Source organism: Agelaius phoeniceus, chromosome 1, assembly GCF_051311805.1.
Source record: "Agelaius phoeniceus isolate bAgePho1 chromosome 1, bAgePho1.hap1, whole genome shotgun sequence".
Classification (NCBI taxonomy): Eukaryota; Metazoa; Chordata; class Aves; order Passeriformes; family Icteridae; genus Agelaius; species Agelaius phoeniceus.
In genome coordinates, this window is record NC_135265.1 from 115772792 (window position 1) to 115796857 (window position 24066).

Genomic DNA, 24066 nt, shown 5'->3' on the forward strand with positions numbered 1-24066 from the left:
GATCACACATGATCTAGAGTTTTCTAAACATCTGTGCACAGCTCTGTGGCATACATTGCCTAAGTCCAGGATGACAGACAATTTCATTGTCCATCCAGTCTTGCACATATTGGTAAGGGTGAAAAGAAACATATTTGAAGTTGCATCCAAGAACTGCCCAAAATGCCATATTGATGGGGGACATTAAAGGATCTTACAACTTGCTCCATGGTTTCATTTATGAAGAGTGGGACATGAATACAATAAGAGCTAATAATGGTACAGTTACTACCCTGCTACTATTCTCATGGAAGCAGATTTGAGTGGAACATAATTAGGAAGAGATGTGGAAATGATGATGGAAAGAAAGCTTCTTTAGATCCAAAGAGCAATACTATCTGGGGGATTTCTAAGCACTCACTTTCACAAACCGACCAGTTTTCACAGCAACACAGGTATGAAAATAAAACCAGTGGAGATCTTGAATTATATTTACCATAAACTTGGTTGGACTTATTAGTAACTCCTCAGGCAGGAAGTCTCACACACATGATGGATACAGCGCAACTGAAGAAACATGACGTGCATTACTGGAAAAAAGAGTCTGGAGCACAAAGAATAAATACCTCCTAGAAAGACAAAATATAGAATAACACCCTCACAAACCAGTATTTTCAGAGAATTTATTTATAGAATTACTTCAATTTGGCACACAATTGGAAAATGCTAATACAATTTGGTGGGACAAGAGTAAAAATGCTGGAGAGTTGCTGATCCTTTGGAGAGAAAAAATGATATATATATTGCAAATAAGGAACAATTGGTGTAGGAAACAGTTACCTGAAAGTGGGCTCTATCAGCTGTAGAACACAAAAAACCTGAAAGACCTCAGACACAGGGATGACATTTCCAAATATAGACTGAAGCTGTTAAGAGGCAACTTTAACACAACCCAGGTTGTTTGCTCTATTGACAGAGGTTGAGCTTTTCAGAATTCAGCTTAACTTACTGTCCCTGTTTTATCTGGCTTGGTGCTGCTCACATTGAGTTCTGTGGGAATACTGCTATTGAATTCAACAAAATCAACAAATCCTTTCACAGAGGACCAATGCAGTCTCTTTCATAAGCAATGAAGCTCTGCACCCAGGGGGGCACAAATGCCAAATGCTTGGAACATTATAATAACATTATAATGAAAAACCATTTTCTCCTTCTTTTTGGGTGTTTAACTTCTTGTATGTTCAGTACCCCTAATTGCATGAACCTCTCCATGTTCTCATTATTTCGTTGGCAACTTCTGGTTGAATCAGTCACTACCTTAGATCTTAGTCCCAGACATTACCAGCTTCAGGATAAGTTGGATAGTTGACTGCTGGGGTCCTCTCATTCTGGGACTGTCTTCATCTCTGATCTCTCATTTTTCTTGTGCACATCGACTAAAAAAGGATCAAGGATCAGAATGGAAGAGAGAGGAAGAGCAAAGAGGGAAAAGTGGCCACTGATTAATGGCTCCAGAGAGAGGAAACTGGATGAGCACTTCTCACAGAAGAGCTGAAAGAGCTGCTGAGGCACCTGAAAACCAAAATATATAAGGCTTCAACAGCTTCTCAATATGGATGCATGGCCTGCTTGTGGGGTGGGAAGACAGTCACAGCAAGTACTAGGTCATCACTGCAAGAGCTGTGACAAGGAAGCTGTGGCTCACAAGTCAAGCAATTGGGTCCTCAGAGTTACCACATTCTTGTCTCAGGGAGTTACATTACAGTGAAGCAGATATAGTCCAGTTTTATCACTGACGACAGCAGATTAGAAGACAAGACTATCAGTGATATTTTGGCAAAGTCAAATCTGTAATTGTTTGTGTGAAAGGGCCTAAACCACTAAAGCATGGACAAAGGGCTCAGCATGAGTGGCCTGACTGAAAACCATCCATTGAGGTTTGCCTTGGTTAGAGGCGGTCCTTCCTGCCCTCCTCCTGCTTGGGCTTAAAATCCCACAGGCATTTATTTGTGGTCCATTGAATCTTACCTGTACCATTAACTAACTCCTGAAAGACAAGAGGTATGAAACAATTACTGCAATTCAAAAATAAAGAAACAAAAGTAATTGTCCTCTGTTGCACATCCATCTGCTTCTTTCAACTGCTTGTTTACTTCAGAAAACAGATTTACAAAGAAGTTGGGCATAACTGGGGAGCCAGTAGCCTGGGAAAACAGTTGTCTGTGAGAGAAACTGCTACTGGAATGACATCCAGGAAAGCACAAAGCAGCCATTCTCTGCTGGCATAGCACAGCAGAAGCCCAGAACAACACCTGGTCACTTCTCACTGCACAATTCTTGGGAGGTGTGGACTCCTTGTTTTAGACATTAAATCAGGAGTATAAAGTACTGCACTACTGTTGTACAACCCAAACAGGTAACAGGATGCTACAAAGACATTGGAATACACTTATTTAAAAACAAAAAAGCAGAGATGAACCCCATACTGACTCCCCTCCTCACCTCTGGTCTCCAGGCATTGGCCATTAAAAAAAAAAATCAAAACTTTTCTCACACCTGAAGCCAATTAGAAAATCTGCCCCTTGTAACAACCATGAAGTAAATATATGGAACAATATCACTAGATGACTTTGCAGCTTCACCTGTATGGTTAACTCACTCTCCAAGTATGCCATATCTGCTAAGTATTTTCATTATCATTACATGCTCTGTAGATCAGAACAAACAGCCCTTAAATCCATCTGTAAAAGTCTGGCAAACAGGTTAATCTCAAAACCAGTTAAATACAATATTCAACCCATTTATTTCTGTCTCCATTTATTTAGAAAATATTCATTCAAGGAATGAAATCTAGGACTCTTGGTACAATACCAGGTATTATCTATACTGTCATACACTCTTTTTAGAAGAATGAAAAAGAGAAAATACATATAGCTTTAGAATAATTTCACTTGCAACCACCTTAATCATAATAGCCACTCAAAATATCCACCATTGGAAAACCAATGCTAAAATAATACATTCTCTTACTTTCCTTATTTGGAGCTAGAACGCTACTATGATTTTTAATTAAGATTTTTTAAAATATATAGTTTTGTAGGACCTACCTACAACATGCAACTGTTTTAAGTAGCATCCCTAAAAATGGTGTGCGACAACTTCATGTGGAAAAGGCTAAGATGTAAAGAACACGGTTGCAGCCCAGCAGTGAGATTTGGGTATGGCATCATTTCCTATCCTCTGGGCATAAGGTTAAGTCACATCCACACTGATGAGACCAGACAAATATTCAAGCCAGAATGTAAGCAGAATGTTTCAGAATGGAGTGTAAACAGTCAAAGAAATGACAAGCTGAGTGTTAACACCATGCAAACAAAGTGCACTGGGATGTGTGCAGTAAGCAAGCACTTGTGAATACTTGCTGGTCTGCATAAGAGTTACATTTATTGCAAAATGACATCTGAAACTGATATTCACCAGCTGCTCACCTATTCTCACACCAAAGCTCTTTAAATTACACTGGGAGACCACAAGCACTACCTTAGCCCTCAACTGTGGGAAATGAGCTCAGGCTCTCCTACAAGTAATTAACTGGGCACCACATTCCCACCTCTTCCTCAATTTCACCAGGAGTGAGATCAGGCCAATAATGGTCCCCTGTGAAAGGTACCAAACACTGTGATCCATTGCAACAAAGCAATTTAGGATATTAATGTGTCTGAACAAGCACAAGTCTTCCTAATGGAAGGCTAGGCATTTTAGCCAGCATGTGGGAGGAAGGAAAGGAGGGCCTCTCCTAAGGTACTTTGTTTTCCTAAGGAAAAATAATGTAGGCAAATACTTTTGTTCACTGATCTATGCCTTCAACTAATACAAGTAAGCCCTTGTACATTACATAACATTTTTCATTTCCCATACAGGAAGTCTGATCACAGCTTATGCAAGGATGTGATAGAAGCATTCCCCAGAATAAAAGCAGTCCAATTTTTAGGAAGTATGTTTACATAGGATTTCAAGCTGATTCTAAAACCCCAACTTGCCACAGATTTTATCTTAATTGCATACTTAAATATTGTGCATTTCTTCTATGTGACACAATCAGGTTTTTATACTAGGCTAACTATGGCTATTTCTCATATTTAAATTTTAATCCATGTTCTTTAACAAATAAACATACAAACAGCTGTTTTCATTAAATTAGGCTTTAAGACATTTAAATCAGCCTTAAAAAGCTGCAATCTTCTTGTAAAATCTTAAAACCTTGATAAATATGTTTCTTTTAGTCTTCACTGAAGTTTGGAAGCTCAACAACTTTTTGAAATAGATCAAATCCTTTTTAAAAAGGGCATAATCACTTATTTGTCATAGCATATAGAAGTTTCTTAAATTTAAGAATTGAAAGTAAAACTTCTTTGTGTATTATCTACATGTGTAAAAGTTATTTTCAAAGAGCAGCAATAGTGTCTGTGTTGGAAAAGAACTTCTCCAAAAACTACCTGTACCAAAAGGCTTGTAAGACTAAGCTTCAGTCTCCTTTGCCAGTGAGTTTAAGAAATAAAAGTGTGTATCTGTAGTTATCCAACATCTGGGAAGTCTTTTGGAAATATGAACTTCAGCTAGAAGTTGAAAGCAGTATCTAAACATTCTCCACTACTGACCTAAGGAGAAAAAACCTCTTTTTAATCAGAACAGCAGTTCTCATTAACAATATGAAAGAAGTTAAAATTAAAGAATTAAGGGTTTTGATCAAGCAGCCTAAGCCTTTACTGAACAAACTTTGAAAAGAAACCATCTATATTAACTTAGAATTTTAGCATTCTTGAGGAGAGATGGGCAGCTTATTTCTGGTAATTCAAATAACACATGTATTTTAACCTTCTGAAACCTTTCAGGGGAATGCAGAGAACAACAATGCAGATGGTTACATGTTTGGAGATAGAAGTCCACAACTTTTAGAGGTACAACAAATTGTCATTTGATATCAAAGGACTTGCATTCTGTTCTGTATGTACTGGATTGCAAAGAACATTTTTCAGTAAAATTTTGCAGACCCTGCTGTACTTCACGTGCCACATGTTCTTCAAACTTGCTTAAGCAGATTCAAGTTCAAATGGTCTCTTCTCTCTCTGTAAATTATCACAAACCAAATAAACACAAGCTGTTTGGAATGGCTGAAGAGCTTTCTGCAGGAGAGCGTGTGCTGCAAGCTAAAAAGACAAAGCTGTTCCTGGAGCTGTAGAAAAAGTGCTGGTTTATCTCTTGTGTGGGAAATGGAACTAACCAGTCAACCTACTATTTCTGTAAAACTCATTCCTATGACTCTGTCCAATGGAAAGAAAATCCAAACAAGCAAAATAAGAGGTACTGAAGGAAGAGGCTGCTTCTATAGGCACAAACATCACATGATGAACAAGCCCTACATTAGAGAAAAATCTAGCATGCATCTTCAACACTGCTTGCAGAAATCAAGGACAAGAAGTAACTGCTAAAAACTATACAAGGAAATGCTGCCTTCTTTTAAAAAGGTATAAGGAAATAATTACACTGATTAATAAAACACCGATATTCACAACCCACCTGAACTAAAACTGGTTTACATCTTCAGGAAAGAAGTCAAAAAACATTTCCTTTTTTCTCTTAAAAAGCAGAGAGTGCCACACTGTCAAAGATAAACTGTTGCTGCATATAGATTTGAATCAACCTTCTTGTGCTTTCCATTCAGGGGATACAAAATACGAGGTCATGATTCCTGATAAACCGTTTACAGTTATCAGATGCCTATAAAAATCAAGCTTTTTATCTACCTAATTTATTATGGAATCACTAAAACTACAATAAGATGTAAAAGGTTTCAAGAAATTCCTGTGAGAAATACTTAGGTTATTTTACCAAAAAAATTGGATTTTTCTTTAGTTCACCTATGTTCACCAATATATATGGTAAATGCACCTTGAGTATAATAACTGCATCAAAACAGTCTGAAAAAAATAAAACATGGAAACTGATATGCGAGACCATCGTCCCCTTCCTACTTCCAATTATTATTATTATTTTATTCTTTTTAAATACCACCACTGACAAAACCCAATGCAAGATATAGTTCCCAAACCCACACCAAACTGCTTTGCTGTGCATCTTTTCCAGCAGGTTTTCACACCTGCTTCTTCAGACAGAGCATCTGGAGGCTACAAAAGTACAACTTGTACTCCTCCACCAGTCATGCTTATTTGTGTGATGTTTTTTCCAGATCTGGAAGTTTTTCAATTAGTGCTTTATGGTTCATGTTGATACTGGCTATAAGTCCTCCTTCATTGCCATCTGAGCCAGTGTAACTAATTTCTTCACCAGTCAGGGTAGTCATATGACCACCCAATGCTCTCAACACTGCATTTCCAGCACATATGTCCCACTTCTTAATGTAGGTGACATGGATGTACACGTCAGCTTCTTCTTGATTCTTTTCAGGCACGTCAAGGAGGGCCAAAACTTTATAACCTAGAAGAAATGGGCAGAGGTAAAAAAAAAAAAAAAATTAAACCAAGCTTTCCTGTCAAAACACATTAAAAGAAGATGACCAGACACTCAAATATAGTTCTGCTTTTATGTTTACTCATTCATTTCTCAATCTCTATATCATGCTCAAGTCTATCTTTTTCTCCCTGGCTTTTTACTGCAATAGAACCGCTCTTTAATAAAGTCAATCAGCCCAGGGCATTCCCCTATATTATTCATTATACACTACAAAGTAATTGCTCAAAACAGTATCCATTCTTTTATGGATTTTTTTCAAATTTTCAACTCTTTGACCAATAGTCTTGATTCACTAATCTGTTCATTTCTTCATCTTCTTAAACAGAGTCAAGCCCTGGACAAGACCTGCTATAATCAGTTACACTTTCACTTTCTTTGTCATTTAGTCCTTTTCAAGAAGCAATACAAGACTTTCTGGACTAAACAATCTGTAAGGGAACTCTGGCTTTTCACATTAAAGGCACAGAAAGATATATTTCTGCAAAAATAAGGAAAAAAAGCCTAGTGCCTCCCATTTATGTTCTGTCAATAACATGCACAAGAACGTTGCATAAGTAAAAAGTATTTTAAAATTCCTTTAAATTGAGTATTAGGCAGATAAAAATAGACTTTAGTGATACTAATTTTCCTCTTTTGACATAAATGCAATAAACGATACCAAACTTTAATGGCCCTTTTTTAAATTTTTTTTTTTAAATCAACCATACTAACAGCTAACTAACAACCAACAGATTCTCTTCCATGATTGTGTCTGTGGTCACACAACACTTTTTCTCCCACTGAGGCATCAGTGCCTTCCATGAACACACATCAGTGTGTTTCAATGAAAGGACCACAACAGCATTGCTGGCCTAGGCTTAGACTCAGTAACACACTGACTTGTGAACAGCCTGAAGTCTGAATCAAGTTTGCATGTAGGCTTCTAAATACAGAGAAAACTTTGTCCCTATTGCTTTCAGTGATGTGAAGATCAAAAGACAAAAGGAAAAAGAGAAGATACCAGAGTACACCCTTCTGTCTAGTAACAGCTACACCATTAAATTATTCAGAAGCAATAAAATGGATAGGATACTTGAAGAACCAAACCTGCTCCACCAGCGGGGATTATCACAGTTTTATTTCCAAATGTCTGCCGTGCCACCTGCTCAACTTTTCCTGCATGGGAGCGGGACACGATAATCCTCGGAGTCTTCTCGTTGTAGGAGGAACGAGCTTTTACATTTGACCCACCATCCACCATTGCCCAAGCTACAAGGGAGAAAAAAATTCTACTAAGTTTATAAAAGACAATCTCTGTTAAGTGTGAGGATAAAAGGGTACTTATATAACAATATGTAATTAATACCACTGACTGAATATCTCTCACTACTGTAAAAGAGAAAGTTTGGGCTGACAGAGGATGGGGGGAAAACAAGGGAAGTGAAAGAGGTCACACACACATTGGTGCATATGGCATTATCCCAAACCTGACTGTTCTTGTGTAACAATTCCAAAAAACAGAATAAGAAGGAAAAGTCCCAAGTAGTTAATATTCAGAATTTGCAGCTGGAAAGCCACCAAAGTTAAAAGGATGGCTCCTAGTCAGAAATACATCCAGTATTTCCTCAGACAATGTTTTTATGTAAGAACAAAAAGCCCCGCTACCCTTTAAAGCAGATACTAAAAATGCTGTTGAGTCATTTAGTTCAGAAGGATAGTAATGCTAAAGAAGGAAATAGCTCAGGAGGATAGTGCTACAAAGAAAAATATTTGATGTTGTGTTTCAGATAATAGAATTTAGAATCCACAACTTCCCACTTATTTCATCAAGAAGTTCAAAGCCAAGCTTGGTAGGTGGTATCCCCTAACCATTAATCTGACATTTACTTAGTAAACTACCCAGCAATTTCATCTCAGCAGAGAACCAGATTGTTTGGCAACAGACTGAGCTCTGTGTAATAACAATGCTGACTGCCCTTTATTGCTTTGTATTTGTGTGGTAGTATTAGGAACAATCTGACTCAAAACATATCGGTATTTCCAGCTTGGAAAATGAATACTTGTCACGCAGAATGACAGAATTCATTGCATCTCCTCTGATTCTATGTCTGAACATTGCACACTTCACTCTTATCAAAGGAGATAAATTCTCAACATTACAATGCTAAAACCCCATTTTTTAGATAGATATTGATACCTAAAAACATATGTTCCAAAATCTCCAAGATTCTTAAAGCATATTGGAATATAGTACATAAGTGACTGGTAATTAAATTCATATTTATAGACAGCAAAACATTTAGCACAAAATGTTGAGTGTTTAGTCTTAGGGCCAAAAAAGGACAACAAATACGAAATGCATTTATTCAGACAGTTTTTGTTCTAGAGCTACTGCAAAACTTCAGAACTCTAGAGGTCAGTATCGCCTAAGGGAAAATGTAAACAGCAATTCCTGTTTTAAATACACAGTAAGACATGAATACTTAAATTACTTTGAAGCTTTCAGAAGTGCATGCAAATTGCCAAACTTGCAGCAAGGCTCACTGATACATCATTAATACTGAAGAATTAATTACTTCACAGCTGTGGCATTAAAAACATGTCAGATAATCAATAGGACTATGCTAGACAGTCTTGCCAGTTACACACAAACCGTTGCCATTAAGATTTTTATTCGACCTTTTTTTTATTCACACCGTATACACAGCAGCTCCTGGGTATATTATCACAGATCCAAGCTATTCTGCTAAATGAGCAAAGCACTCTTTTTGCTAAAAACTAAAAGCACACATCAAACTGGCCAGTATTTGTAGGTTTAACTTTTTTTTTTTGTTTGCAATAAGCACTCTAATTGAAGGGATCTTAGCTCTTTAAAATATTTTCAGTTTGTTTGTTCTAAATGCATAATTTTTATTTTAAACAAGGACAGCATTTTCCTTTGTGGTTTTATAGCACAGAACACACCTACAGCTCTAATTGTGTGGTCTGCTAGAGTGACCTTTTGCTACTGGTACTATTTTCTCATTTATACCTAGAGATGTTCTCTCAAACATCAAATTTCAATTAATCCTATGACTGACTATCATGGAAATAGGTGAAGGCATGAAGATACCTGTGTATGATGAGAAGGGCTTGTGTATCACACCTATTACTGGTTTACCATTTACAGCCACACAAACCATGGTCGTGACATACTGTCGAAGATCCTCTGTGGGCAAAACAAGAAAGTGAACAAGTTTACAATCAGATGTCAAGAATACAAAAGGAAAATAGACAGGAGATTATTCAGATTATTCCCTAAAGACTAGTTTATATTCTACCTCTTGCAGTTATATAACTTTGATGTATCTTCAAATAACCTTTCAGTTTTCAAAAGACTTTGAAGACTTTTCAGGTTTCCAGCAATTTTTCCTGTTCAGTAGATGCAACCTATACTCCTACCAGATCTAATGCTAACAGCTGTGTCTTATGCAACATGTATTTTCATGGCAATCTGTGCCCCTTCATTCTCCCTTCTCTGTCTCACCTCCTATCCTCTATTGGCTCAAAAATGCTAATTCAAAAACCAAAGAACATCCACTTGAAAGGATAATTGTATCAATTACATAGTCACAAGAAAAAAAATCCCACTTTTCCAGTTGTTCCTTAGTACTTTTCAGCAAGAATTTTAGTTGGATTGCCTTGAACTGCTTATGTGACATCCTAAAACATTTGAAAAGGGGGAAGACTGAATTATGCATGGTTTTTTGAAAAATGGCAACAAAAAATATCTTTTATCAAGTTACATTGGATACTTACTTAGTATTCCCTTTAAATAAACAAACCTAAAAATCTAAGATACTTAGAGTTGCCACAGTAACGACTAAAATAAAGAAATGTGTAATTCCAGTACAATCCATAATTGACAGTTACCATTTATTATAGCAACTAGTTAGTTGTAAAGGTACCAAAGTAATTTCAGAGTTGGAATACATAAAAGCAAATGTTGTAAATTGAGAACTACAGAGATTTCATGATGAAATCTGTTCAATTAAATCACGCTAGCTTTGACATAAGAAGCTAGCGTGCTTCAATTAAATCACGCTAGCTTTGACATAAGACTTTAACAAGAGATGTCCTTTGAAATACTTACTATCTTGTCTCCAGTGTAAAAGGCAAACATCAGAATTACACACATGATTTGTCAACAAGAATCAGCTACCTGTGTATTCTTGTGTAGCATCTAATGGATCGATCCAGACAGTGACACTTTCTGCTGGCACTTCTTTAGGCTGTATTTTTTGCTTTATGTCTTCGGGAATACTGTGATCCCAGGAGACTGTCTCCTGATCAGCTGTATCAACACGCTCCTCAGAATTTATCTGTGGTAAGACAACAAAAGTAGTTGCATTAACATAGATACAGTATGTTGCAACTACAGAAGTAGTTGCATTAACTGCAAATAAAGTAACTGTGGCACTTGTGAAAATTACAGGTTTGCTCACATTTTCTTTTTCTTCCTTCAAATCAATTACAGGAATTTTTTTCATTTTTTCATTATTACAGTCATGTGATAAGCAATGCAAAACCACAAACCAGAATTTTACTGTGAACCACACCACAGCTGGACACTGTTGCTTTGGCTGCAGATCTCCCTACTGAACATTCCCACAATATGAATCACATTTTTTTAAATCAATATTTAAATGCAATTGCTTCAAGTACTACAGGCAGAACATTTGACTCTGGAGAAATCATACAGTACACAGACAGTAGGGGGTCGAAAATTCAATTTATACAAACCAGTAGAAGCGCATGGAAATGTAGAGATATACTATCACAAGATATTGTGCAGACTCTGCATGACTTGGACAAGAAGAAATCTTAGTATATACATTCCTGCTGCAAGCATTGAGTTACAAGTAGAAGATTAGGCAGCCCAGTTGAATTTAACCACTACACAACGGTTAAACAAATTTTTTTCACAAACAAGTAAGTAACATCCCATACCCATTTTTAGGGTAGGTTTGGGTAAGGTCCTAAGATGGCCCATGAAGAACATTTATTAACAGCAGTCAAAAGTCATCTTTAAGCCTATTGTCACCTGCTACCCAGCTTAAGGAACTTTACTCCACACCAGAGGGCATTTCAGTACATCAAGCAGGGTAGTGGAGCACACAGCACCAATCTGTTGAATGTAGTAAAACTCCAAAACTGCAAAACCCAACACAACGTCCTTCTGACTGCAGTAGCACAATAGTTTTGGATGACCACAGTTATCCCAAAAGCTGTAGGCAAGTGACATGGAAAGACAATGAAAATGAAGAAGCTATCAGACTACATTTGACTGTGACAGACCTTATATGAGCAGGATTTTTACATAACTCACATCATGACAAGAAAAGGCATCACACACACCTCAACTGTAACAGGGTATTAGCCAAGGGTTAAGGGCCATTTTCTCCAAGAGAACTCCAAATGAAAAAGGAAGCAGAACTGCAGCAACTCCAGCCATACATCATATCTGTCTTCTCACGTAAAACCAGTATGTGAAGCATTATATGCCAAACACAGAGCTCTTGAAGTTGCCGTGACATTTACAAATTAAACATCTGTCACTATACAATAAACCTGATGACTGCATTTCCCCCTGGGGAAAACAGTCCTGCAAAGTCAAGATGAGTAGTTCCACAGACTTGGCAGTCTCAACATAGCCCCTAGGCAGTCTAAGTTCCACTAGAGCACATGACATACCATCATAAAAAAAATATTTCCTCAACAGAAGAAAGGGGCCTCCACAAAGTTAAAGAGTTGGAACCAATGCTCAAAAGGAAGAATATCTTGTTAAACCTGTAGTTACAGTACACTAGAATGTAAAGTCTGAAACTATCTGAAAGGTATTGCTTTCAGAGAACCACCACCTACTAGCTCAGATTTTGTAGCAGTGGCCATAACACTGTAGCATTTATAATGCTTGTGAGGAATCTCTCTCAACAGACATGATTGTTTCACTAGGAAAAAAAATGGGGAAAGAGTGATAAGGTTGAAAAGACATCTGGAGAAAGTAAAAAAAACCACAAAAACAAAACTCCAAAGTGGTGCACTTGTTCTGCTACTCATATAACCATTTACTCTGTAGCTTTGGCTGAATACTTGCCTGAGAGGGGCTTACCAACCCTTAAAACTTTGTTTATTCTTCCTGGGGCTTTTTTGGTTTCTGGGGTATTTTTGGTTTGGTTTTTTTTGTTGGTTTTTTTTTTGTTTGTTTGTTTGTTTGGTTTTTTTTGTTTGGTTTTTGTTAATGAAGGAGAATATACCTGGAAAACATGCCTCTGTGTTAATTCCATTTCCTACTTGTCATTCTCATTTGCTGGCAGCCTCCAGAGGCCATGACCTTATACTTTCTACTTTTCTCAAGCAATATGGATATATAGTCCACTGCAATCCCAAATCCTCACACAGAGATTAGGAATAGCTATGGTAGAAAGACAATCACAAGGCCAAATATTTCAGGCACTAGACCTTATTTAAGCAAGATGCTCCAGGGTTAAATGCCATTGCCTAACAGCTGTAAGATGTAAAAGCCCATCTGGGGAAATTCTGGAAGCTGAGCATTGACATTAAGGTTAACTACATTTTGGCAATCTTCCCCCCTTACTTTTGAAGCAAAAGCCCTCCTCACAAAGAACTGCATCAAACACAAAGGTTTAATAATATATATGTAAATCAGTGCATGGAATACTGCTGAAAAGTTACAAAGAAAAAAGAACCACAACAAAAAACCCCCACCCATTATTTCCTAAACAAGGCAGTCTGGCTGCATCTCACCAGTACAGAGCTTCCCCAAAACCAGCCCGTAAGGTGCAGGAATTCCATAACAAATGAGGGATGCTGCTCATGGAAGCCAGCAGCAGAGGTCCAACACCAATACCAGGATCAGTCCATGCTGTGCCTTCCAAAATAGGCAGGTGTTTCCAGCCTTTGGAAACCTCTGCACAGAGAACACTCCTGTCCATCATGCTGGTGATTGGAACACAGATCTGCTCAGGAGCACAGGAAGTAACTCCAGTGTACCACAAACTTGTCTGGATAAATGCAGTGCTCCCAACACCCAACAGTCCTGACCACCCAAAGACTTCAGGGAACCTCACAGTGGCTCTCTGTCCTGTGCTGGTTTAGTCCCTAACAGCACTTCATCCTATCTTTGTGGCAGCTTATCACCCAAAAAAGCCTGCTTGAATACTTGAATACTAGCTAGCTGACCCTGGCATGGTGCACCACTTCGGGCTTTTTCCTGGTCTGAAAGAGTGGAACTGTAGTTTTGCCTTTGAATTCACTCATCAAAGGTAAGTTAAAGTGAAAAAATATATGCAAACAGACGTCCTCTGAAATCCAAATCTTAGTGCTGTTTCATTAGAAAATAAAACAAGCACAACACAAATATTATCACACCTGTAATATAAAAATACCAATTAAGCTGCCTAAACTGAGGAAAAAAACCAAACCAAACAAAAAAACCCAAAACAACATCCCCACAGAGAGTTCAGGTAACAAGAAAAGTTAACATTTACAGTCAGAATACGAACATAGGAGTATTCCAGGTATTACCTTTCAAAAACAGAGATTGGAACAGGTTGCCCAGAGAGGTAGTAGATGCCCTATCCCTCAAGTGTTCCAGATCAGGTTGGATGGGGCTCTGAGCAATCTGACTGAGTTGAAGATGTCTCAGCTCATTGCAAGGAGGTTGGGTTAGATGGCCTTTAAGGTCTCTTCCAACCCACATTACTCTGATTCTATGACTCAATAGATAAGTCTATTGATTTGAATAGGACTAAGGAAATAAAAAGCCTGGAGGCCTGCAAGCCTGGAAGTGTGCACAGGGGAACATTAGTAAAACATTAATAGGTGGTTGTTTTTGTTTTGTTGGTGCACAACCAATTTGTTGCTGCATGAGCTACATAGCCACTTCACCAGTGATTATCATGCCCAAGACCATGATCATGCATGCCCAAGACTCAACTTTGCCAGGTGTTTTTACCCAACATGAGATGGAGGAAAGAAGTGGACAAAAGTAAATGCAAACATTTGCAAACAATAAACCAACTGTGATTTCAACACCATCTTTCTGAGAGACTGAGAAAGGGGCTTATCATGGATATGTGCTCACAGCCCAGACAGCCAACTACCTCCTGGGATGCATCAAAAAAAGCAGCATGGCCAGCAGATGGAGGAAAGTGGTTCTCTCCCTCTCCTCTCCCCTGGTGAGACCCACCTGGAGTGCTGCAACCAGGTATGGAGTCCTCAGCACAATAATGATGTGGACTGTTAGAGTGGGTCCAGAGAAGGGCCACAAAATGATGAGAGGGATGAACAGCTCTCCTATGAAGACATGCTGAGAGCTGGGTTTATTCAGCCTGGTAGGGAGAAAAGGCTCCTGGGAGACCTTAAGGCAGCCTTCCAGTGCTTAAATGGTGCTTGTAAAAAAAGAGGGAGTATAACTCTTTACATAGGCAGATAGGGATAGGACAAGGGGAAATAGTTTCAACTAAAAGAGGAGAGATTTGGCTTAGATTTTAGGAAGAAATTCTTTATTGTAAGGGTGGTGAGCCACTGGAGCATATTGCCTAGAGAAGTTGTGGATGCCTCATCCCTCAAAGTGTTCAAGACCAGACTGGATGAGGCTTTGAGCAGCTTTGGTCTAGTGGAAGGCATTCCTGCCTACAACAGGGTAGTTGGAACAAGATGATCTCTAAGGTCCCTTCCAACCCAGGTTGTTTTCATGACTCCACAATACCCACAACTACACATCTTGAAAGGCATACTGACCTACAAGGTAGCTGCATGGGACTGTAATTGATTTGCTCTTATGTGACTGTGCTTCAGAGATGTCCCAACTCTGAGGAGAGGGGTTCAACCTGCAGTCTTTGGGATTTCCCCCACTTAGAGACCCCTTCAACCACTGCTGCTGCACTGCACCAAAGCGCAACCCTATACTCACTACGCTACACCGACTGCCTCCATCGGCTCTGCTTCTCTGTTTTTCTCCTCAAATGTATCAGAGGTGAAAGCTGTCTCAGCTTCTCACAGCATCTGTACATACACAAATGCTGTGAAGGAATCACATGCCAAAACCTCTGAATGTAAACACCCACTAGACAAGTCAGGACATATCAATATGCTCAACAGGAGAGCACTCTCCAGGAGAGCAAAAAGCACTCAAAGCACCATTATTTCCAGTATCTGAGGAAAATATCTAACCTACCCTGGTTACAAAACAAGGCTCCAGAATCTGTTACAGAGGGAGAGGTGTGCTTTCACACAAGATCACACCAAGACTTAGCTCCCCTGCATCCAGGACCATTCATGATCCCTTCTGTCCAATTTTCAAATTCAAGAGTGGTGAATGAAAACTGCTTCTTGAAAGCTTGGGTTAATTAACTCTGAAAAGAATGCAAACTGGGAAATCAAAGTACCACTTCTCTTTGTAAATTTAAAATGCCTTTAAGCTTTAAAAAATTTGAATAGTAACCTTACCAGCATAGTAAAAAAAAAAAGCCAACCCTGATTTTATTCAATACATTGACATTTTTAAAGCCAGCTGCTTGCTTTTGAAAAGGTTCTTTTCCTCCTTAGATTACCACAACATATTAGAAAGGAAAAATAAGCTTTTACAGGTGATTTTCATGCCTCTCAAAAATATTCCTCTTGACAAGGTCAATTTACATAGTTTTAGCAAGGCAGACTTTATTATGAATGGAAAGAAGACCTTGTAGAATCATATGGTTTTCTAAAAAAAACAACCAAAAAAACAACTTATTGAAAGGTAATTCAGTTCAGAGTTCAGAAACTATAAGTTTAAAGTCTTAACTTTTAATTAAGTTTAAAACTATAAAGCATATTTGTATATAAATGTGTAAGTTATAAAATTATACAAATGTATAAAATAATCAGAGGCATAAAACCCACTGGTCTCATGTTGCCATTGATCTGATCAGAAAACAACAAGCATTTCTATAATTATACCACAACACTGAAAAAGGACACATGCCTTTTTCAAGGCACCTAAGACAAAGCAGACAGAGGTTTTCCTCTATCATCAACTACATCTTTGTTTATTTTAGCAACAAGAAGTTACTTAATGCAGGAACAAGATGACAGAATATGCAAAGAAGAATCTGGACGAGTCTAAATGTCAAGAAGCTCAATTAGTGCTTATCAAAACACATTAGGTGACTTTGGCCATTAAGCCAGCAGGAAGCTGACTGAAACAAACAGAATTTAATAAATGATAAAGACATCCAATGACAACTCTGCTTCTATGGACTTACAATGATAGAGTTTGGTGAAAACAGCAAAAGTGGAATTGAGGGAATCAGCACAGAACACGGGATTCACTGTTTCCACCAGTAATCTGCAGAAAGATCTAGAATTTTAGACCAGGAAAATAAAACCACTTGCTTATTAGCTCACATAAGTGATTTCAGTAGATGGCAAAATTCTCCATTACAGTTCTATACAGACCCAAGTCTAGCAAAGAGAAAGAGATTACATGCTTGTCACAAGAGTTGTAGAACTTCATGTTAAGAAAACATCCAAATAAGGACAGATTAGAAATCTACCAATAAAATAGATAATACCCGAAAAAGTCCACTGTTTGTGAGTGGCTACACTAAGAAATGCAGCTCTCCAGATGCTCAGACAATAGATTAAACACCCACAGTGTACAAACAAGCCCAATAAACTATTTGTAATTGCATCTGAAAAGATAATCACAGAGCTTATTAGCATAAAGTTACAGTCTAACTTTATTTTTATGCAGAGAGTGTGGGCATAAGTCATCTGGCATCATTTGGAACCCATGTAAGGAGATGTTTCACCTACAGACAACACCTATTACTGAGATTTCAGATCAACATTCACACTTCTTGTTTTACTTAGAAACCCACTGGCAGTGGGTTCTACAAAGATCATCTGGGTCATAAGAACACAAACTTTATTAAAAGTTCTCCTCCCTAAGACCTGAGGAGGCTATCCTCACAACATGAAAAGACAAATTGCTGAACCTACTCATTAAAGTGCAATACCTCTGCAGTTTAAGTAGTATTTCCTTTTTTAAACCCCCTTCTTTAATACACCTGTCTTTCACAGAGAATCAGTATCAGTTACAGAGCTTGACATCTCAGATGAAATTCCAGTTTTTTACATAGGGTAGTTGGCACTGTGATCAGAAGCCTGTAAACAGTGAGTTGAAATCTAGACAGTACTTCAGATAGCCTGATAAAAAAGGAATGCTTGCAGTCATTAATCTTCAAAAGTCAGATTAATTTAGAAGAAAATCAAAGTAAAAGTGACATGTTCCTAAAGTTTCATTTCAAGCGCTGATTGCAGCATTATCATGCATAAGCTTGAAATGTGGTACTTATCATCAGTCTTAACTGGGAAAGAGACATAAGAACATTTGGATTTAGAATAGTGACAAGACTCAAAAAAAGATGCTCAAAGAAAAAGACTGGGACAGAAGAAGACTTGATTTCCACCACAGTCTCAATATTAAAAAAAAAAAGGGAGTGAACAAGATGAAACTCTATTTAATATTTACACTAGAAAACAACAGATATAGCTGGTGCAACTTTAGAACAAAAAGAAGCCAAAACAGCTCAAAATGAAAATGTAGGGCAGAATACAATCTGACCAGTAAGACTGAATTCTGCATCCTGTGAAAATAACTCTAGCATAGCACAGCAGTGAAATTGCAGAATTGTGTGTGTCACTTTGAAATTGGCTTTTTCAGTCAGAGGATAAGAGGTAATCTGGTCAAAGTGCAAGTTTAAGGAACAGTCTGTCAATCATTCCTCCCTCTGTGATCAAGCAGGGCTGCTCCTTCAGATGTGCTGAGATGGGCTGTAGTGGGAAGTGAACCAGGGTATTCCTAAATAACCTTTCTTTTAAATAACTTTTATTTTAAATTTTTACTTGGGATACAATCATTTATCAAGATCTTGACATTGATCCCTGGACAGGCCACATTAAAAGAGTAAGACCCTAAAGAATGATGCTGAGAGGGATCTTTTAGCAGGTAATGTTGCTGAAACCCTGCTATCATGAGATCACTTCTTCACAGAAGCTCTTCTGAGCAGAACATACCAGCATTGAATTTGGAAAGAATGCTTCCCCAGTCCACTCCCACCCCAGCAGCAGGGCTGGGTCAAGCATCTCCTTAATCTCCTCACCTAATTCCCACCCCAGTCCTTATCACACCACCACTGTGCCAGCACAAGAATAAATAAGGCTGCATGGAGAACCAACCAGGAAAGAAGTAACCCAGAAAAGATAAACAAAATAAATAAAAAATGAAAGCAGCAGAGGGGATGATTACAGCTGGATCAGAGCTTTAATTCTTTCTTGGCATGACAAATGAATGAAGACAACATATTGGTAATGCAGGAGTGGGAATACCTCAAGCCTGTAACTGTAGTTGAGAACTTCATCAAGAGAAAGCGATGCATATGTTTTAGCATTAAGTATATTTTAAAATCAGCTGTACAAAGATGCTTCATGGAATACACATGCAAATATTTACTGCTGGATGTTGAGTGCAATCACACAACTCTGGGTAATACCCAAGGTAGCAGTAAGTGACTTGCCCCTTATCTTTCCCAGGTCTATTTCTGAGGGATATAAAACCACCACCACTAAATCTAAACTAAATCTACACAGTGATAAAACACAATTGAGCCACTCCTACCTAGGTGTTACCTAACAGAGCCTTGAGAAGTCTGAATTGATGCAAATGCATCTATTTATATCAAACAGAGCAGCTGACGTCAACAGTGGAGTTCCTCTTCCTCTGTAGAGACAATATCTTTACTCAAGAGAACAAAGGCAAACACTTTCTGTGGGATTTTTCTCCCCTCATATTTTGAAAGGGCTTTTTTTATAAATCACATCTCTTAGTATCATAAGGCTTCCAGATTTATTTCAGCTTCTGCATGTGAGAAGCCTAACTCTTCTATCTTCTCTTAATAACCACACTTTAAGAGATTCAGGTCTGCTTGAGAAAGACTGTTTGCATGTTTTCCCTTTTTACGTCCAGCAGCACAAAACAAGGAATACAATGCTGTTCACTGACTTAAGTTTATTTCAGTTGAATGATTATTCCCCTTTGGTTATTTTGAAATATTGGAAAGCCACAGTTATTCTTAGAGAATCACAGAGTAATGGAGTGGTTTGGGCTGGAAGGTACCTTCCAGATCTCACTCCAACCTCCCTGCCATGGGTTGGGACACCTTCCACTAAACCAGGTTGCTCAAGGCTGCCTGACCTTGAGCACTTCCAGGGAGCAGTCATCCACAACTTCTCTGGGCATCCTGGTCCAGTGCCTCACCACTCCCACAGTAAAGAATTTTGTCCTAGTGTCCAATCTAAACCTGCTCTCTTCCAGTTGAAAGCCATTCTTCCTTGTCCTGTCAACATAAGCCCTTGTACAAAACTCCTCTCCAGGTCTCCTAGAGCCCCCTTCAGGTACTGAAAGGCTCTGTAATGTCTCACAGGAGCTTTCTCTTGTCCAGACTGAACAACTCCATTTTCTTTGCTTTACAGGCATATTTTAGCACCTAGTTTTTGTGCTTGTTCATCTTCTTCCTGGATGCAGCATTTGGCAACAATTTAAACACTGAGGTTCTCCTGTTAAGCTGAACAACTTCAGGATGTGAGAAAATCAGCATTTTGCATAAGCTTACGCTTGGAATTATTGCAGTTTTGGTTTGACAGCTTTTATTAGCATCATCTTCTCTAGCAAGGAGAGTAGAGGAGGTTTACTTGACTTCAGCAGCATCTTTTATGCTGGAGTGTCACTCTGTACAAGGGGGATAAGATTACAGATATAAAGAAGATATTTCTTACATGATGCAATTTATACTGCCTCAGAAAATCCTCTATAATCCTTATATTCACACCAAGACTCAGCAGCTCTGTTCCATGAAAGAGCTGCAGTCTTAGATAGGTTGCTCTGAAGTTACACTTGAAGGATTAGTAGATTGAGATGATACCTTGCCTTCACACCTGAGAAGCACACATAGTATGTACATAGTAGTAAAATAAAGCTTTTATTTTAGTTTGGGCAAATGTTTATGAATACATTTTCATCATGGGCTTAGCAGTGTATACACAGCTTAGTGAGTATTTTTTAAACACCACATGAGGTATGCTGTTATTATCCCCATCATGTTCTTAGAATACTTAATGTCCCACAGCTGATCTGTCAGACTGAAAAACTCCAAATCACCTGAAAAATTTGTCAAGTACACTCATCCTAGATAGCCTCAGTGCTCAAGCTCAGTCAGTCTAAGGAAGAGTTAGGAAAAAGAAAAGACATAGGCCTAGTATTTTAGTTCCACAGACCTATGCATACATTTTCAGTTTTATACTGCCTTTGAGAACACATCTGCACTTTCAAAAGTACCATCTATTCTTAAAGACAAGCAGCACACATCACCTGTGAGAAAAATAAAAGGGAATACCAAAGTTTTTTAAAAGTAGATGTTGAAAGTTAACACCCTCTGCCAGAAAGACACAAGTTAGACTGTCACTGCTAGGAATACCAGGCTCCAGAGCAAGTTTACATGTGGCCACAGAGCAGGCAATACACAGTCCACTGTGTTCTTCAAGCCCAGACAGAACCCACAGCCTTCTCTAAAAGCACAGACAACTCTTACATCTAGATTAATGAAATCCCTCCATCTGTGAAGGGGAGAAAGCATAGAGGTTTCAAGCCAGCTAAGCTGTAAAGCCAAGATCTCTAAGAGCACTAAATAATGCAAGAGCACAGGGGTTAATACTTTTTCTTCCTTTAACACTGGGCCTGTGAAGGTGCCATGTCACCAACAGACTAAATCCAGGAAATCTTCAAAACAAAACCTGCATAATCTTTCTGTAGAGGAAGATTAGTCACATCTTAAGTTTATTTCAAACACTGAAGAATTTCTGTTTCTTCTAGATTTCATATTCAATAAGTTCTTTACATCACTTTAAAATCCCACCAAAATAAACAAACAAAAAAACCCCAAAAAGCCAACAAACAAAAAACTACACATTTTTCTGAGGAACTTTCAAAACAGTTACTGAAAATTGAATAGTAACTCAATAACCAAAAACTGGACTTAGCTACTTTTTCTCCCAACCCCTCCAGAAATCACCACTTCTGAGATCCAAATTTAGGGCTTTCTACCCATTTCAAATGAAAAGCTAAGGAATTTAACACCAAAAGACAGAAGTTCCCATTGACTGAAATTAAAGCAGAAACAATGCCAACAAACTCCAAAAATCCTCGAAATATGGTTCAAAGGTTAGGGTGCGACCTTAAGAGATAGACCCAGACTTCAGGAGTGAAAGAGAGCAGGAAGGGGTGTACACCTCTGAAAGCAAAGTAAACTCATTTTGCTCAGGTAGGCAGTGATCCACAGTATTGACACAGCTCTGCTTATCTGCTGTCCCACAGCCACGAGCGCTAAACACTCGGTTATTGCAGCGCTATGTTCCTAAGCCTCGAATTCTCTCTCGCCCCTGGCCTTCCCCACAACTGACGGCAGGAAGGACAACTGGCAGGACGGACAACTGGCAAAACAACGGCGTTCCTAATCTCTGCATCTTAACCGTAGGCGGAATTTGCGCTGCACAATTACCTGCATCCCTAACCCCAGAACTCATGATCCGCAACAGCGAGACCCGGCGTTTCCCCCACCCCTCCATGCCCGTAGTGTTTGATACTGTTTCACCAGCGTGGCTTCGCTTGCAACACGCTGCAACTCTTTCCCCTGCAACCCAACACTCACGGCGAGGAGCGTGAGGCGGCACTGCCACAAATTCAGCGGGAGGGGAAGGAAAAGCACAAACGAGGGCAGCGCTTCCCGCCGGCCGTTACAGACCGGAGAGCCGCCGGTGCGGAGCAGCCCCACACCGGGGCTCCACAGCGGGCCCACAGCGCCGGGGCTCCACCACAGCGGGCTCCCAGCGCCGGGGCTCCACCACAGCGGGCCCACAGCAGCCCCCGCACCACGGAGGGCGCCTGGCACCCACCTGCACGGCGGGGAAGGCGCCCTTCAGCAGGTAGAACATCCTGCGGTTGGAGAGGAGGTCGCCGGTGGTCAGCTGCTCCTCGGCCCCCTCCCGCGTCTTCCCCTTCGCCTTGGCGTTGAGGACGTTCCCCTCGCGGACCCGCTTCACCTCCTCCCCGCCCCTGACGGCGGCCAGCACAGACACGGCCAGCAGCTCCCGCAGGTCCACGGCGCCGCCGGGCGCAGAGCCATGGGGCGCCTCGGGCCCGCCGGCCGCCGGCTCGCTCAACATGAAGAAGGCGAAGCGGCCGGCCAGGAAGCCAGAGTAGAGGTGGTAGAGGACGCCCAGCCCCAGCAGGCAGAATACGGCCATGCCGAGCGGCGAGAGGCGGATGCCCATGGGGGCCATGGCCGCGGGGCGGGCGGGCGGCGGGGCCGGGCAGTCACCACAATCCCATGGCACGGCCGGGGCGCTCCGCTCCGCGGCTGCTGCGGCGGCGCCGGGCCGGCTCCACGCTCGCGGCCGGGAGCAGCGCCGTCTGTATCCGGGTCAGGCGGAGGCGGAGCCCGCCCCGCGCACTGGGCATGTCCCGCTGCCCCCGGGCTCTGCGCCTTTGGCAGGAGCACGGCGGGTCCCGCCGCTACCTGCCGAGCTCATCCCTGGCAGCACACGTGGTGCATCGCCCGCTGGTTCTCATGAGCTCGGTGGTTTGGGGTGGTTTTTCCCTTATCTCCCTCTAGGCAGCAGATGCGCCAGGAGCCCGCAGCAGCGGGGCCGAGGGAGGTGCTCCGCCGGCGGGGCAGGACCCAGAGCCTGAGCCGGAGCCTGAGCCCGAGCCGGAGCCTGCCGGGCACGCTGGGAGGGAGTTTTCTGATGGAAATTGCTGTGGGCATAAACTGCTGTTAAATTTCTAAAAGCGCACTGTTAGCGGTGCTGAGCATCATTGCTGAGAAATTCTTGTTTCTGTCATAGTGGCTTTCTGACTCTCTACCCCTCTGCTCCTCGACGAATTTCTCTCATTCAGTAAAATGAAGCAAATCCAACTGTCTCCTCAGCCAAGTGATGTGATAAAAGCCTACCTGGCTTAATTTATACTTTTGCTTTGCACCTCAGTTGCTTTGGGGGAGTGTGAAACTTCATAGCCAGGATGGACATCTGGGATGGGAACTAGGAAGAATCTCTGATTTCTTTCTGGTCTCATTTCTGATTCTTTTTATTAGTTTTCAGTAAATTACAAACAAAAGAACTATGTTAATTCAGCATTGTTTGAATGCTTTTTATTCGAGCAGCATTCTTGTCTGTTGATAAACAGGTTGTAGAAATACATCTTGGCAGTGATTGTGGGAAGAAGTGATTATTAGGGATCATGCATTATAACAAGGTTCTTGGGCATTTTTTTTTAAGGGTTAAACTTGCATAACCAAGAATGTGAAAACTATAAAGACCAAAATTGAGACCAGCCTTGCAAACTGAAGTTGCCCTATAGTCTCCGCTGCATTTCCATTTTTATGGCATCTACATTTACATGGTTACATATCCAGTGTC

At 40.1% G+C, this 24066-nt stretch overlaps 1 protein-coding gene across 1 annotated transcript; it reads right to left on the bottom strand.

Moving 5' to 3' along the window:
- Positions 1–648: 648 nt before the first annotated feature.
- On the bottom strand, positions 649–23236 carry BPNT2 (3'(2'), 5'-bisphosphate nucleotidase 2). Its single transcript, XM_054644084.2, has 5 exons — positions 22543–23236; positions 10691–10850; positions 9602–9697; positions 7597–7758; positions 649–6474 (listed from the first exon to the last, which is right to left on the bottom strand). Exons 1-5 carry the CDS (start codon positions 22927–22929, stop codon positions 6203–6205), a joined length of 1077 nt encoding a protein of 358 aa, XP_054500059.1. The 5' UTR covers positions 22930–23236; the 3' UTR covers positions 649–6202.
- Between the last annotated feature and the right edge of the window lie 830 nt (positions 23237–24066).